Below are 16802 nucleotides of genomic sequence, written 5' to 3'. Positions count from 1 at the left end.
AAGGTTTAATGGCAGCAAGAGCATGGAAACGGGGGAGGCAAGAAGGGAACGAGCGCGGAATGGGTCGAAGTCAAACATCAGAGAGAACCCAACAAAGGGAACCAGCTGGCAGACGGGTTTAAGGGGAAAATGCCTCCCTAGGGCATCGAAGAAACCCAGGTTCATAATACCGAACAACAAACTTGAAGAGTATAGGAGTTACATGAAAGATTATGCCTTAATATGCAAATTTGTAGAGTTCTAGCCATCTGAGAAAGATCTGTCCAAATGGATACAACATAGATGGAAACCTAACGGTCATGTGGAATTAAAATTGGGTGCTAAGGGTTTTTTTACAGTAATATTCTCCAACATAGAAGACAAAGAAAGGATTTTCGAGGGAGGCCCCTACTTTATGAACAATGTTGGCCTATTTATTCGACACTGGGAAGACTGCTACAATCCAGACAAGGAGAAAATGCTAGCAGCCCCGGTCTGGATAATACTCTTTGGGCTTCCAATGGAATTTTGGGATCCGAATATTTTAGAAGGTATAGGGAATGCTATAGGATCATTTGTGAAAGTAGCAGAATCCACTAAAAGAGGGAGATATACGTCCTACGCTAGGATATGTGTGTATATGAATATAACTGAACCCCTCCCAGAATTCATTGAATTAGAATATCATGATGAGATCTGGCAACAACCAGTGGATTACGAGCATATATCGTTCCGGTGTAGACGATGTCATGAATACGACCATCTTTTCAGGAAATGCCCCTTAAACAGAACAGAGGAAGCAGTGGACAAGAGAGAAGAAGAGATGGCAACAGCAGAGGAACCAAGACGGGAGGAAGAGGGATTTAAAGAAGTATAGAACAAAAGGAAATCAGGGAGCAGTACACCCCAACGACAAATACCCAAGGAAAATATACCTCTGGAAATGAAAAATAAATTCAAAGCCCTCCAGGAAGAAGAAGTTGAGATGGAAAAGGAAGACAGCGATGAGGAGACAATGGAAACTTTAAAGGAATCAAAAAAACAGGTATCAGGACAAAAGGATACAGAACAAGGGGAGGCAGAAGAGAAAGGGGAACAAACAAATGAACAAACTCAAATGGAGATAGACCCACAAAAAGACAAAGGAGGAGAAGAGGAGCGAATAATGAGGAAATTTCTATAGGAATGGAGGTTGTTAGATGAAAGATTCATCCTGGAGGAACAAAAGCAAATATACAAAGAAGAATTTCAAAAATATAAGGAAAAGGTAGGGGTAACAATAGCAAACAAATTGGAACAGATAGAAACGCAAGGGTCTCAGAACAGGGGAATGGGCAGCTCTGGCAAAGGAGGAAGAAAAAGGGGCAGGTGTTCGATGAGCGAGACAATCTAGGAGGTAGGAGAGATGTTGGTGAATTCAGGAAGAGTCATACCTCTATCAGAGGTATTTCAACTACCCCCAAAACTATTAAAATGATTATTACAAGTTGGAACATCAGAGGTCTTAACAGCAGAGGTAAACAGAGATATTTGAAAGACAGATTAAAAAGAGACAAACCAAGTATAATGATAGTCCAAGAAACAAAGATTAGCATGCAAAAAATGGAAGAAATAATGAGCAGAGGTAATACTCGGTATGAGATAATGGGGCAGGATGCGACAGGCAGTGCAGGAGGATTGGCAATCCTATGGAACCCGGAGGAAATACAATTTGGAAATTGGATAAGCTTCCCTCGGATCCTCTCAGGCACTTTTAGAGTGATAGGGTCATCTGAGTGGGTAGTCCTATCAGGAGTTTATGGACCGCACTCTCCAATGGAACGTAAAGGATTCCTACAAAATTTAAAATCAATATGAAGACTCTTCTCCAAGATGTCGTGGATTATAGGTGGTGAGTTTAATATGATTACGACCTTAGCAGAAAAGAGAGGAGGATTGAGAAGGATAGATCCAGATATGGAAGCATTCAGAGATATGATATCAGAACAAAGAATGGTGGATATTCAAACAATAAATGGTACCCATACATGGAATAATCGTAGAGGAGGAACAAATCAAATAGCTTCAAGATTGGATAGATTCCTAGTCTCGGAACAAATCATGATGAAAGATGTTTACATAGAGGCTATGATTCTGCCAGTAGTAGGCTCAGATCACTGGCCAATAAAGTTAGAAATTGACCTTAAGCAGAGCCCCAAAAGAAGACCGTTCAGGTTTGAATCATTTTGGCTCAGGAACCAGCAGTTTTTACCAAAAGTAGAAGAATGGTGGACTACGAGCAGACAAAGTGGGAGAAGTAAAATGCAAACATTCCAATTAAAATTGAAAGAACTTAGGGGGAAAATAAAAAAATGGAACAAAGAAGAATTCGGGGATATATTCAAAGATCAGCAATGCTTAGAGCAGAAAATGAGTGAGCTGCAACAGGCGAATATATCAGAAGGCAGAAATGAAGAGAGAAGTAGAGAAGAAGGAATAGTAATAGGCCAACTTGAGGAGCGAAGAAAGCAGGAAGAGATCTTATGGAAACAAAAGTCCCGAGTACAGTGGCTCAGAGAAGGAGAAAGGAACACGAAGTTCTTTCATCAGGCCATGATCCAGCACCGACAGAGAAATAGGATCTTCTCAATTAAAAATATGGGAGGCCAACATATAACCCAGCACGAGGAAATGGAACAGGAGCTTGTAGGTCATTTTAAAGGTATTCTCACTGAACCTCAAAGGAACAGAACAGAGGCTATAAGTAGGATAAGCAATGAAATCCCAAAGCTAGTAACCAGGGACCAAAATTTAGCCTTGATGAGGGCAGCAACCCTGGAGGAAGTGGAGGAAATAGTGAAGGGCCTGAAAAGAAACAAAGCCCCAGGACCAGATGGATATACAACAGAATTCTACCAAGCAAGTTGGCAGTTCATAGGAAAAGAAATCTTAGAAGTTGTGGAGGAAGCACGCAGACAGCAAAAGGTATGGCCCAGACTAAACTCTACTCTTTTAACTCTCATCCCTAAAACTGCTCATTCGGAAACAGCAGAGGGCTTTCGGCTGATTTCTCTCTGTAATGTTATCTATAAGATTATAGCCACCTTAATGGTCAAAAGACTAAAGCCAATCCTCTCCAGCATAATATCCCCAGAACAAACAGGGTTTGTGGAAGGGAGGCAAATCTTAGATGGTCTGGTAGTTTCTCAAGAAGTAATACATACATTGAAACAAAAAAAGGAACCAGGCATGATGATTAAACTGGATCTTTCAAAAGCTTACGATCGCCTAAATTGGAACTATTTAGAGTCAATTCTTCAGGCTTATGGGTTCTGTAACAGGTGGGTGAAATGGATAGATAGCATGATCTCGACGCGTAACTTTTCCATCCTCCTAAATGGTACACTATCCGCGACCTTCAACACTTCAAGAGGACTGCGCCAAGGAGACCCCTTGTCTCCATTCTTGTTTATAATAGCGGCTGAAGGATTGGGAAGATACATCAAAAAAGAGCTGAGAGAGAGGAAAATAAAAGGGCTGTGACCATGGGGAAATAACATCCCTATTACACACCAACAGTTCGTAGACGATATCATGATTTTTTGTAAGGTCTCACTGAGAGAGGTCAAAAGGGTAAAGGAGGTCCTAGAATTATTTATGGAAGCTTCAGGTACTGAAATTAACAAGGACAAATCGAGCACCTTTATTTTCAATACACCTGAAATGGTCAAATCCCATTTGACAAGAACGCTGGGGTTCAGAAAGGGAGAATTACCTACAAAATACCTGGGCACCTTGCTTGATGTAAGTCCATTAAGGATAGCTAACTGGTAGCCTACCCTAGAGAAACTTAAGAACAGATTAGCTAACTGGTCCTTTAGGTCTCTTAATATAGCAGCAAGATTAGTGCTACTTAAATCGACTCTCCAATCAATTCCAATATACCCTCTATCGGTAATGGCAGTACCGAAAGGGGTATGTACCAAAATGATTGAAATTTTCCAGAAATTCTTATGGGGAGGGCCAAAACAACAGAAGAAATGGGCCTTAATTTCATGGAATAGCCTAACAAAAGCAAAGGAGGCAGGGGGACTAGGGCTAAGAGATCCGCTCATCTTGAACCAAGACCTAGTGGCGAAACTATGGTGGCGCTGGATGAATGGGGGCAAAGACTTATGGAAAGAAATATGGACTCTAAAATATAACATGCCCACTACAGCTGAAGAAATCATGAGAAAGGAAGTGATGCCAAAAGGATCTACGATATGGGATCTGGCGTGCCAGAACAGAGACATCATAAACATGCATGCTTTTTGGGAAATAAGAAATGGAAGGACAACAAAATTTTGGGAGGAAGCCTGGCAGCAGAGGGGAAGAATGGTGGAAATTCAGGAGATGCAAAACATTTACAGGGAAGCCAAGGCCAAAGGCTTAAATTATGTCAATGATTACTGGAAGGAAGGAAGAGAAAATGAGATGTGGAGGGAGTGGAAAGAACCCGAAGAATGGGATAATAACATCAATGATGATCTAAAAGCAAGGATAGTAAAAGAGATGGATTCAAGAAGGATTAAAAACAGAACTGGGCCGGATATTCTCAGATGGGGCAGATCTACAAAAGGTACCTTTACAGTTAAGGAAGCATACTTCATAAAGTCTAAACAAGCGCAGGAAGAACAGTTACAAGAATGGAAACAATTATGGAAGAACAGGTGGTGGCCAAAGGTCACCATGTTCGCTTGGCTAGTGGGAAGAAGACGCATTTTGACATGGGATCAAATTCAGAAACAAGGGTTCCAAGGACCACCCAGATGTAGTTTATGTAAACAAGACATAGAAACTCAGGAGCATATCTTAAATTCTTGTCTGGTAGCTCAGCAACAGTGGGAAGAGTGTAGGTTTTAACCCCGTACAAAAATTACCTGCATATGAATTCTAAATCACAGAAAAATAAACAATGCGAGAGCATAACACATAAAACACATATACACAGAGATTTTCCCCTTGATCCCAAAACCGGGACTACCAGCTTGATTTTTCATTATATTCCTTTCAATGTTACAATACATATTTATACATGTCGAAGCGTCCAATACCATGGACCGAAAACCATCACGTCCAAAACCAAGGACCGAAAACCATAGGTAGGTTTGCCCAACCTAATATAGGGTCCAAAAAAAATTTCCCCGGGCACTGCCCCGGACCCCATAGAGGGCCCCACTCTAACCCCCCGGTTCACTACGTAGGTTAGTCGTGGAAAGAATATAACACAACCAAAAAATATCCCACTTGTTGTTTTCTTTCCACAGGGGGCCGTAAGAGAGCTTAGTCATTTTTCCAGCCCTGAAATGCCCATTGTTTCTCTACACCAAGAGAACTTCTCAGAGCTCACATATTTTGTCAATGCATCTGCAGTATTCTTCAAAGTGTCCACCTTTACCGGCAACACCTTTTTGTCTTCTATCATATCCCTCACAAAGTGATACTCAACATCAATGTGCTTTGTCTTTGAATGATAAGCAGGGTTCTTTGCCAAGAAAATTGCACTTTGGCTGTGACAGTCTATTCTTATAGCTCCCTGTACTAACCCCATACTTGAATACAATCTCTGCAACCAAACTTCTTCCTTTCTTGCATGAGTGGCTGCCATGTATTCTGCCTCTGTAGTTGATAGTGCCACTACAGATTGCTTCTTACTCATCCAACTGACTGCACCTCCAGATAGGTTAAACACATACCCACTTGTAGATCTTCTATCATCCAGATCTCCAGCCCAGTCTACATCAACAAAGACATGAATATAAAACACTCTATCCAATCCTGGTCTTCCTTGGTAGCACAAACCATAATCACTAGTGCCATGCAAATACTTGAAAACCCACTTCACTGCTGTCCAGTGCTCCTTCCCTGGTTTTGACATAAACCTGCTCAATACTCCCACTGCATGTGCAATGTCTGGTCTAGTATAGACCATTGCATACATCAGGCTACCGACTGCACTTGCATATCGAACACAGGACATGTCCTCTTCCTCTTCTTGTGTCTTGGGACACTGTTCAGTAGATAACCTCACACCTACAGGAATACGAACCTTCACCGGTTTACTATCCTGCATATTAAACCTCTACAGTATTGTCTCGACATACTTCCTCTTGTTTACCCAGAGCTTCCTCTTTGCCTGATCTCTTTTAATTTCCATGCCCAAAATACAGTTTGTAGCACCAAGATCTTTCATGTCGAATTTGGAGGAAAATTGGGTCTTCAAATCCTGGATAATTTCTTTGTCATTTCCAACCAGCAACATATCATCCACATACAAGACCAGATAAATAACACGGTCACCAATTAATTTAAAATAAACACAGTGATCTGCTTTCCTTCTGGTGAAGCCAAGTCCCCGTATAAATTTATCAAATTTTTGATACCACATCCTTGGTGACAGTTTTAACCCATACGAGACTTCTTTAACTTGCATACCAGTTCTTTCTTATCCTTCACCGCAAAGCCTTCAGGTTGCTTCATGTAGATTTCCTCTTCCAAATCCCCATGAAGAAATGCAGTCTTCACATCCATCTGTTCTACCTCAAAATCAAAAGCAGCAACAACAAATAAAAGTAACCTAATAGAAGTTACCTTGGAAACAGGAGAAAAAATATCACCAAAATCAATTCCAGGCACCTGGGAATAACCTTTTGCTACCAACCGAGCTTTGTATTTCTCCACCTTCCCTTCTGCATTTGTCTTCTTTTTAAACACCCATTTGCTGCCAATGGGTTTCCTTCCAGCCGGCAACTCCACCAGATCCCAAGCCTCATTTTTGTGCAAAGATGCCATTTCATCAACCATGGCCTCTTAGTTTTCCATCCTCTGAATCTACTGCTTCCTTCACAGTTCTGGGATTATCATCAGTAATAGACAAAGCAAAATTTGAACAGAAAGCAGAAGGACTATACCTTTCTGGCTGCCTTCTTTCTCGAACTGATCTTCTCACAGCTGGAGTTTGTGGCTCTTCATCTTCTGATTCCTCCTCTGCTGCAGAGTCTGATTCTTTTAGCTCAAACTCTATCTTCTCAAGTTACTTTGGTTGGACTTCATGTTTAATAACATCTTTTACCTCTCTGAACACCACATCTCAGCTGTACACAACCTTCCGTGTGACTGGGTTCCAAAGCTTATAACCCTTTAAACCATCCTTATACCCAATAAAGATGCACTTTTCAGATTTACTATCCAACTTGGTTCATTTCTCCTTTGGAACATGTACATATGCATCACATCCAAATACCCTCAGATGTGAAAGAGTGGGTTTCTTACCAGTCCATACTTCTTGTGGAGTCTTATCCTCCAACGCTGATGAAGGTGACCTGTTGACCAAGTAACATGCAGTATCCACCGCCTCTGCCCAGAATTCCTATCCTAACCCGGCACCAATGAGCATGCTTCTTGCCCTTTCCATCAACGTCTTGTTCATCCTTTCTACGACTCCATTTTTCTGAGGTGTATATGGAGTAGTCTTCTGTCGTGCTATACCACACTTCTTATAGAATTCTTCAAATTCCTTGCTGCAAAACTCTCCACCATTATTTGTCCTCAACACCTTTATCTTCTTCTCTATCTGATTTTCCATCAGAGCCTTAAATTCTTTAAACCTGTCAAAGACTTCAGATTTCTTCTTAAGGAAATATATCCATGTATTCCTTGAGAAGTCATCTATAAATGATACATAGTACACAAACTTACCCAGTGATGGAACCTTCACAGGTCCAAACACATCACTATGCACAAGCTCTAATATCTGTTTCGCCCTCTTACCACCAGAGGGGAAACTCACCCGATTCTGCTTCCCATATACACAATTTTCATAGAAATCAAAATCCAGAGAGCTATTACTCATACCTTCTACCATACCTTTACCATGAAGTATTCGAATGCCCTTCTCTCCAATATCTCCAAGCCTTTGATGCCACAGCATGGTCTTCTCTCCAGAGACCACTAGATTTTCAGCTCCACTTTCAGGAACCACAGAACTGTTGCATCCATCAACAAAAGTGCTACCTTGTAGCTTGTACAGAGTTCCAGTCCGAACTCCCCACATCAATACTAGTGCTCCCCGAACCATCTTGCAGGTATCCTTCTCAAACACTATTTTTACACCTGCATCATCCAACTTGCTTACAGAAATCAGATTTCTGGCCAATGCAGGAATATGCAGAACACCCGAAAGTGTTCTAACCCTTCCACCTTGCAACTTCAACTTTACTTTTCCGCAACCAATGATTCTAGCCTTCCTATCATCTCCTAAGAAGACATCACCACCATCGTATTTCTCATACTCGCAGAACCACTCTCTATGGGGAGTGAAGTGAAAGAATGCACCTAAGTTAATCAACCATGCCTCATGATCTACATGTGTACTTGAAGAAGCCAAGTACACATCCCCACCTTCATCTGAGGTGGTTTTCGCCTCCGTAGAAGGAGCATCATCAGATCCCTTTCCTTTATCAGGAGCTTTAGATTTACAGTCCCTTTTGAAGTGCCCTTCCTTTCCGCATTTCCAGCACACCACCTTTACAGGTTTTCCTGGAGATTTAGATCTCCCTCTAGATTTAGGTCTCCCACTTGATGACTTATTTTTGTTTCTATTCTAGGACCGTCCTCGTACAGACAAGGCATCACCATTTTTGCTCTCCATATTTTTCCGTCTCATCTCCTCCGTCAGCAAGGCTGAGACTATTTCATCAAACTGCGAAGCAGTTGCATTGCTACCTATTGCAATAACCAGACTAACCCACGAATATGGTAACACAACAAACTGATGCACTTATCTTCATCTAAAATTTTAATATCAACAGACGCTAACTGACTTACCACAGTATTAAGTGCGTTCAAATGCTCTGTCACCGAGTCTCCATCTTTCATCCTCAAGTTATACAGCTTTTTCCGCAGGAACAGTTTATTCACCAGAGACTTAGATTGGTAGAAAGTCCCTAACTTGTCCCACAACGCCTTCGTCGTAGCTTCCCCTGATACATTCAACAATACTGAATCTGAGACACACAATCGTATTGTGCTCTTTGCCTTCCGATCCAACTTCTTCCATTCTTCATCGGTCACTCCCGTTGGTTTAGTACTTGGATCTATCGCGATCCATTGATCTTTATCCACCAACAGATCCTCCATCTTGAGTTTCCACAACTCAAAACTCTGACCATTGAACTTCTCGATCTCTATCTTTCTGCTGCTCGCCATCTTCTTTCACCACGAGAATCGATCTCGCAGATCTCCCACTAAACAGGGTCTACCACAGGCCCGAGTGAAACCCCTCAGCAACAAAGGCGTCCCCTTGAAGCCAAAACAGCTCTGATACCAAATGTAGGTTTTAACCCCGTACAGAAATTACCTGCATACGAAATCTAAATCACAAAAAAATAAACAATGTGAGAGCATAACACATAAAACACATATACATAGAGATTTTCCCCTCGATCCCAAAACCGGGTCTACCAGCTTGATTTTTCATTATATTCCTTTCAATGTTACAATACATATTTATACATGCCAAAGCATCCAATATCATGGACCGAAAACCATAGGTAGGTTCGCCCAACCTAATATAGGGTCCAAAAAAAAATTTCCTGGGGCGCTGCCGTGGACCCCGTAGAGGGGGGCTACCTGCCCCCCTCAAACCCCCCGGATAGAGGGGGCTGCCGCCCCCCTGTGACCCCCCCGCTGCACAATTGGCGCAATGAAGGGGGGGGGGGCCTCTAACCCCCCGGTTCACTACGTAGGTTAGTCGTGGAAAGAATATAACACAACTCAACAAAGAGACCAGAAGCCTCTTTGGAAAGATGAATCGTAATCCCCAGGACATAGTACTAACTATATTCCAATGGGGGAAGGGACAATTTCTAAGCCCAGTAGTGAGAAGAGCATGGAGCCTGGTAGTGGGATTCAACATATGGACCATCTGGAAATATAGAAGAAGAAGGATTTTCCAAGGTAAGATCATTTCCCCGGAGGAGTTATGGAAAAGAACTCAAAATCTAATAAGAGAAACAATCCTAGCGGAAGCCTGGGACCAGGAAGATTGGAAAACTATTGTAGAAGAGAACCGAATTTTAAGGAGGCTAAATCTGGAACAAGGGATGGTCCATCCTCAGCAACAAAAAACACAGAGTATACAGAACCAAAGCCCAGCTGTGTTCATTCATCCCCAGGACGGCTTCATCAAACTTAATTTTGACGGAGCGTCAAAAGGAAACCCGGGGCCTGCTGGATATGGCGGGATTTTCAGAGATAGCCAAGGTCAAACCAGGTGGATTTATGCAGACAGAGGAGGTATAATGAGTAATAATGAAGCAGAATTCATGGCTGCCTATCAAGGAATCAGGATTGCAATAAGAAACAGATACATGAAACTAGAAATAGAAGGTGATTCAAATTTGGTAATAGAGACAATCAGAAAATTGAATAATGGGAAGGCATGGGAACAGGTGGCTAAGAGCTGGAGGACGGCGGGTCTTATCCAGGACCTGGAAGAATCAATGAAGCGTATAGAGTATAAGGTTATTCATCATGTTAGGAGAGAAGGTAATAGAGCTGCAGATTACCTAGCTAATTGGGGATGCAATGAACCGGACGGGAAAGTGGATAGCATATGGACAACTCAGCTGGCAGGGACACGTTGGGAGAACTTAAATCTAATCACCAAACAGGATAATAATGACACAACATAGTTATGATCAAGATTACATCCAGACCCCGATCGGGGTGGGGAAAAGGGAACTGTACAGAGAAATGATGGTGGGCAGTGCGCGGCAGCACAAGCCACATCTCAGGGTAATCATATTAAGGGATGCAATGATGGCATGCAGGAAAGGCCGAAACCCGAGACAAGGAACCGAGAGAATAATGGAGAAGGCAGGGGAGAAGAACGGCGACGCTCAGTCGGTGGATCGCAGGATAGGTGGCGATAAATCAACAGGAGCAGGAGAAGGTAAGACAACTGATAAATCGAAGATTAGAAAGGTGGCGAAGGTTGAAGCTATCTGGCAAAGAAACCCTGGTTACCATCTCAGAAGAGGGCAGGAGGCTATGGTGGAGGGAGGAAGGAAGGAAAGTGGAAACATTGGAGAGGATGGCAGATGGATGGAGCAGGGGAAGAACAAGCAGGAAGTCTGGAACGCGAGAAAGAATGCTAAGCAGCAGACAGAGGAGAAAGAAAGCTTGCAGGAGACTAAAAAACATCAGTTGTCCAAGGAAGGAGAGGTTAGGAACAAGAGGATGGAGCAGGAGCTGACGGAAGAAGAAGGAAATCACAGGGAAGGAGAAATGGAGACCGGGAAGGAAGAATGCATGGTGAAGGGGACTTTCGAGGTTGGTCAAGGAAGTCGGGGTAACACCAGAGGAAGACCATCCAGAAGAGGTAAGGGTAGAAGGCGCAGGGGTCGTGGGAGAATTTGGCAAGCTGAACGCTATGAAACTGAGACACCGCCTCCAAATCAACAGAAAAGAGGGCGTCGAACCACGGAGCAGATAGCTCAGGAAGCAGAACGAGCGTACTACGAAGGGACCAACGCGGAGATAAGAAGGATTATTGATGACTTGGAAAATAAAGTTCTGGAGGAGGCCTCTGATCCAGAAATGGAGGAATGGAGCTTTCTTATTCTGGACCCTGGGAACACAAGGGGATGCTTATCGTTGTATAAGCAGGCATTGCATGTTTATTGGGTTGTGAAGTGTCTATTAGCAAAAGCCATGGAACAGGTCGCCGAGGAGATGACGGAGATAGCTCAAGGATTCCCGAACTTGAAAAAGGAAATGAATAACCTGCAGATCACGCTCCTGAAGCAGGACAACAGACTAGAGGAAATCTGAATCATGCTGAAAGAGATAACCACCACGCAGCGTGAGGAGGAGATCAAACAGGAACTCATGGTAGATTGATTTGTTTTGCTCTGTTTTCAAATGAATTCTCAGCTAGGCCTAAGAGAATCAGTTTTGTGGGCAAGTTTTTGACCTGTAATAGCTGATAGGTATATAGAAATAGTATGTTGATAGGGTGATGCTTATGGTTTAAACATGTTTCTGCACTTGCATAGGTTATAAGTTGACATTCTCAGACTTTTGGTGACCAACAGACCCGGTTTCCCTTTGGGGCAGGTTGAGGTCACCAGCGACTGTACATATTTTATTTTGGATGTATATAATAGAAAAGATCTTGCTGTAGCTTACAAAAAAAAAGATAAAAGTGACATTTATTTGGGTAATTTAAATTTCTTTTAAATTTTGAATTTGCTTTTTTAGTTTAAATTTTATTAAATCTTGTGCTAATATATTAATTGAAATATAAAATACATATACAATTATTTTGATAAATGTGACATTTATTTGGGTAATTTTGGTAAAAGAATAATAAAAATGATATATTAAAAATTTTCTACATGGCATTATTTTATTAGTTTCTTAATTATTTCTTAGGTGGTTATTATTTAGGTAACAAAAGTTAGATGAAGGGGACAACTTGTTACAAACTAGGATATCGTGGTCCTCATGGTACACAACTTGTATTATACGCTTATATAGCTTAGGAGAAAGGGGTATTTCAACCAACAACATAGTATTCTCCTCCAAGATGATGAGGAGGTATTTTCATGTATAAGACATTTAAGAATATATCACAATTCAAATTCATAACTTAGTATTTGTAAACAAATTTAAGGGTAATTGACAACATTCATAAAAAATACAGCAGTATCCTCATATATAACAATTCTCCATCAAAAGATCATTGACAATTTTCAATATACATATATTACTACTAAATCAACATTTATCACAGATATCATTATTCCAAGGTAAACTCACAACATTACATCAAAAAATAGTAATGTCATCATACATAATCATTCTCCATAAAAAAGCATTGACAGGTTTCAACACATATATAAAGTAACAAGATAATACTAATAATATCCTCATCATCCTTAATCAAATCAACTAAGATTCAAATGTGTGATTATCATATCAAAATATTTCATGAACACCATTATTCTAAGGTATGTTCACAACATCCATCAAAAGATAGTAATATCATCATACATAATTATTCTCCATCAAAATAATGTTGATAATTTTCAATACATACATAAAAGAACAAGATAAAAATGATAATATCATCATCATATTTAATCAAATCAACTAAAAGTCAATGTAAGATTACCAAATAGAAATGTTTCGTAGATATCATTATGCTAAGGTAAATTCACAACATACATAAAAAATAGGAATCTCATCATACACATTAATTCTTCATAAAAAAGTTGTAAACAATTTTCAACATATTCACAAGGTAACAAGATAGTACCGATAGTATCATCATCATTATTCAAATAAACTAAAATTCAAATGTATGATTACCATATTAAGAGATCCAACTAAATATAAAAAATAACGCATGGCTAGCTAGCACCACAAAAATCATAGCCAAGCTCATCCTCATGATCATTTCCATGATCATCATCCTGACCATCCTGATAATATCATCCACATAATCATCACCAATGTCATTGCCATCCTCATCATCATCATCTCTGATATATGATGTAATATAAACATAGTCTATATCATCATCTTCGTGGTCATTACCTATAGCGTTCTAGAAAAAAATTCAATATTACATGTTAGTACTAATCCTATAGAAAAATGCATATTTTTATTACAATGCTAACAATAAAATGAGGTAGGACATAATAACATTTAATAGTACTAAAAATAAAATGAAAATATGGCTTAATATATATTGGAGATCCAACTAAGATTACACTTGTAATTCGCATTAAGTAGTAGAATCATTTTTTAATCCATATGAAATAGGTACCCATTTGTTATTCATATTATATTGTGAATGTTTCTTATGATTTCCATGCAGAATTGGTAAATTAATATTTACTGGAAGCTTTATTTCAAATTACAATTGTAATTCAGATTAGAAATAAAAGAAATTTTAACAAAAAAAGAATGTCACATGAAAAAGTAAATTGTTTTTAATGAAAAATAAGTCACATACAATATGAATGTCACATGAAATATTGAGTTGTTTTTAATGCATGTACTTTTCTCTATAATAAGATGGATCCTAATGTTCTTTCAAGAACAAATTCTCACAAATAATTACTTCATTTTATCCATTATCACACTTAATCCATTATACCTATTGACGGCAATGATTCCATTCAAATTACTTTGAACTCTCTAAATATAATGTAAAATAGAAAACTCCACGACCAGACCATGACCGCAACCCCCTACCCTGCCTTTTCCACCATCAGAGACAATGAACTTGGAGTTATGACCACGATAGCAACCCCTCCCTTGACTTGTGTCCACCATTAGAGGCATTGAACTAGGAATTAAGAGTACTCATGTTTTCTTTGATCTAATTAATCTCCAAGGAATCAAAACTTGATCAATATATCAAGGACTACATCAAGGAATAGATATGTCATAAGAGAATCTCAATAGGCTTTGCCAAAAGAGTGTGAAATAACACTTATCTCTGTTTTATGAAATAACTCGAGTGAGTGGAATGAATGGTGGGAAACACTTACCAAGGAAAGGAATATTTTTGGTTCGTCCTTATTTCTATTATTATTTTTGCTTCTTAGAATGGAGGGAAGTGTTTAAAAAAATTCAAAAAAATATTTTTAATTAAAAAAAATATATTTGCTTAAGTTTAGTTCTTTTTTAATATATATTCAATTTAGTATTTTTTTTATTTTCCAAAAAAATATATTTAGTTTCTGGTTTTTTTTTATAACAAAAAATATATTTTCTTTTTATAAAAATGGATTTTAAACATCCATCCATGCTAAATTTGTGATTTTATGATATAAGTTTAAATTATATATAAAAAAGTAACTTAATTCCATGTGTTGTGTCGCTGAGATGGGTATTATACATCTCTTCCTTGTTAAGTTATAGAATGTGCTTGGGTTTTCTTAATGCAATAAAATTAATTCTTCTCTTCATTATATCTTGAGATGTTCAACTTGCACCTAATAAAACAATAAGGTTAAAATAGGTTTGCCTTTGTCCTTTGTAGATTTCTTTCCCCATTTATCCTTGTCTTAATAGATTAATTGTCTTATGGTGGCCTTGAGTGGCCACTCCCATTAGTTGCATGATTTTTAGTTTTATGTTAGTGACATTTCTTAGGATTGATAACATGTTATTTAATTTATGAAAGTGTGTTATTTTCCATATTATTTTTAAATATTAATATTAAATATGTTGGTTTTGAACATGGTTTAGCAAAAAGTTCCCAAAAGGTTTATAGATTGTAATTTATAATGTAATGCTTCACTGCTTGATGAAATTTTTATGGATGTTTTTTTTAGTATATTAACTTGTATGTGATAAAGTCAAAAGTCGCCTCTTTTTGAGATTTTCATTGGTTAATTTCCCTTAAGGCTATCAAGTTCACCATTCAGTCCCAGGTTAAGGAAATATAGGAGTCATGAAGTGGCATTGTCCAATAACTTAAATCTTGTAAAAAAAAAAATTAGTCATATTATACTTCCTTTCTGTGTAACTTCTCCATGAAAATAGTCTCATGGAACATGAGGGGCCTCAATAGCAAAGGAAAACAAATACTCCTAAAACAAAAATGGTACGCAAAGCACCCATCAATAATGTTGATATAATCCTGTATGCGGGTGATCGACAAGTACAGTGAAGTGGAAATCGACTGGGTTGGCGTGTGGCTAGACCACATGGCCTTTCGTAGATTGGCACAGTGGTCCAAAATTGGCATTCACAACAGCCATAAATGCACTTTACGCGGGCGCCGTCTCCAACCTATTAACCGTCACCCACCTCGGCTCTGTGCAAACATGAATCCTTGGGAGAATTTCACTTCTGCATCTGTCCATCAACCTCTGCCTCTGTAATGCCTCTGCCCTTAAGCCGCGACAGCACCCAGCTCCCACACAACCACCGGGAGACGCTGCCACCTCCTTTGCTGCATTGATTTCGGCTTCGGCATTCACTTCACCCAGAGCATGGATTACAATTTTATTTTCCATTCGGCCCTTGTTGTTAATCCCTCCGCTGAGTAGCCCTCAAATTCAATAGTGTCTCTACATCACACTGTGCCCAATTCCGGAAGGAATTCTCATACTCCTGTAGACAACATGCCAAGATTACGACACCGTATGCGCAGTCGTAGGGGAGGAAGCCGAGGGAGCCTGAGTCGCCCCAACACTCTCCTGCTTCGGACACCACTTCCTCCCTAGTAGAGCAAGCCCCCAAGCGTTACCCAAATACTCGTAGTGGAAGAGGACGCGTCCATTCGGTGCCCTCTGCCTCGCCTCCCAGTAGCTTTCCTTCCATTTCAGCTTCATCTCTAAGAGGCACTCCACCCCATCCTCAGCTGTAATCCCAGAATGCCTAATTCACCTTCCTCTCTACCCTGAACAGGCCCATCATCACGGCCACTATATCCATTCTCTTTCACAAGGCAGAGCAGATCATAGAGGAACAGGCCATATAGGTTGCCGGACACACCAGAGAAATTGCGGAGTAGGGAACTATGAGTGGTGGTAGCACCAAAGTCATTGGGGTACATGACATTTCAGGTGGTGGACGCACCATAGGCAGATGTAGCCACACCAAAGTCGAACCAGCTATGGCTCAGACGAGCATCCAAGAGGCAGGGGAGCGAAGCAATGAGCAGAAGACGAGACGTGCAGGAAGGAGGTATTGGAAAAATAATGGATCCTTACTATTGTTTTGTCGAGGAAAAACACCTGGTAATGCAGGCAGGCAACATGAAGATCTCGCAA

At 40.0% G+C, this 16802-nt stretch overlaps 1 protein-coding gene across 1 annotated transcript; it reads left to right on the top strand.

Moving 5' to 3' along the window:
• Positions 1-394: 394 nt before the first annotated feature.
• On the top strand, positions 395-856 carry LOC149248098 (uncharacterized). Its single transcript, XM_089447627.1, has one exon. The coding sequence runs from the start codon at positions 395-397 to the stop codon at positions 854-856; it is 462 nt and encodes a 153-aa protein (XP_089303753.1).
• The last annotated feature ends 15946 nt before the right edge of the window (positions 857-16802 follow it).

This window comes from Pinus tabuliformis, chromosome 7 (genome assembly GCF_031772625.1).
Source record: "Pinus tabuliformis cultivar Carrire ecotype Pingquan chromosome 7, CPIR1, whole genome shotgun sequence".
NCBI lineage: Eukaryota > Viridiplantae > Streptophyta > Pinopsida > Pinales > Pinaceae > Pinus > Pinus tabuliformis.
The sequence above is the reverse complement of the archived record's forward strand: the minus strand, read 5'-3'. Positions and strand labels throughout refer to the sequence as shown.

Bases quoted from the DNA above. Each gene is read 5' to 3' on its own strand.
- LOC149248098 (XM_089447627.1), top strand. From the start codon at position 395: ATGAACAATGTTGGCCTATTTATTCGACACTGGGAAGACTGCTACAAT.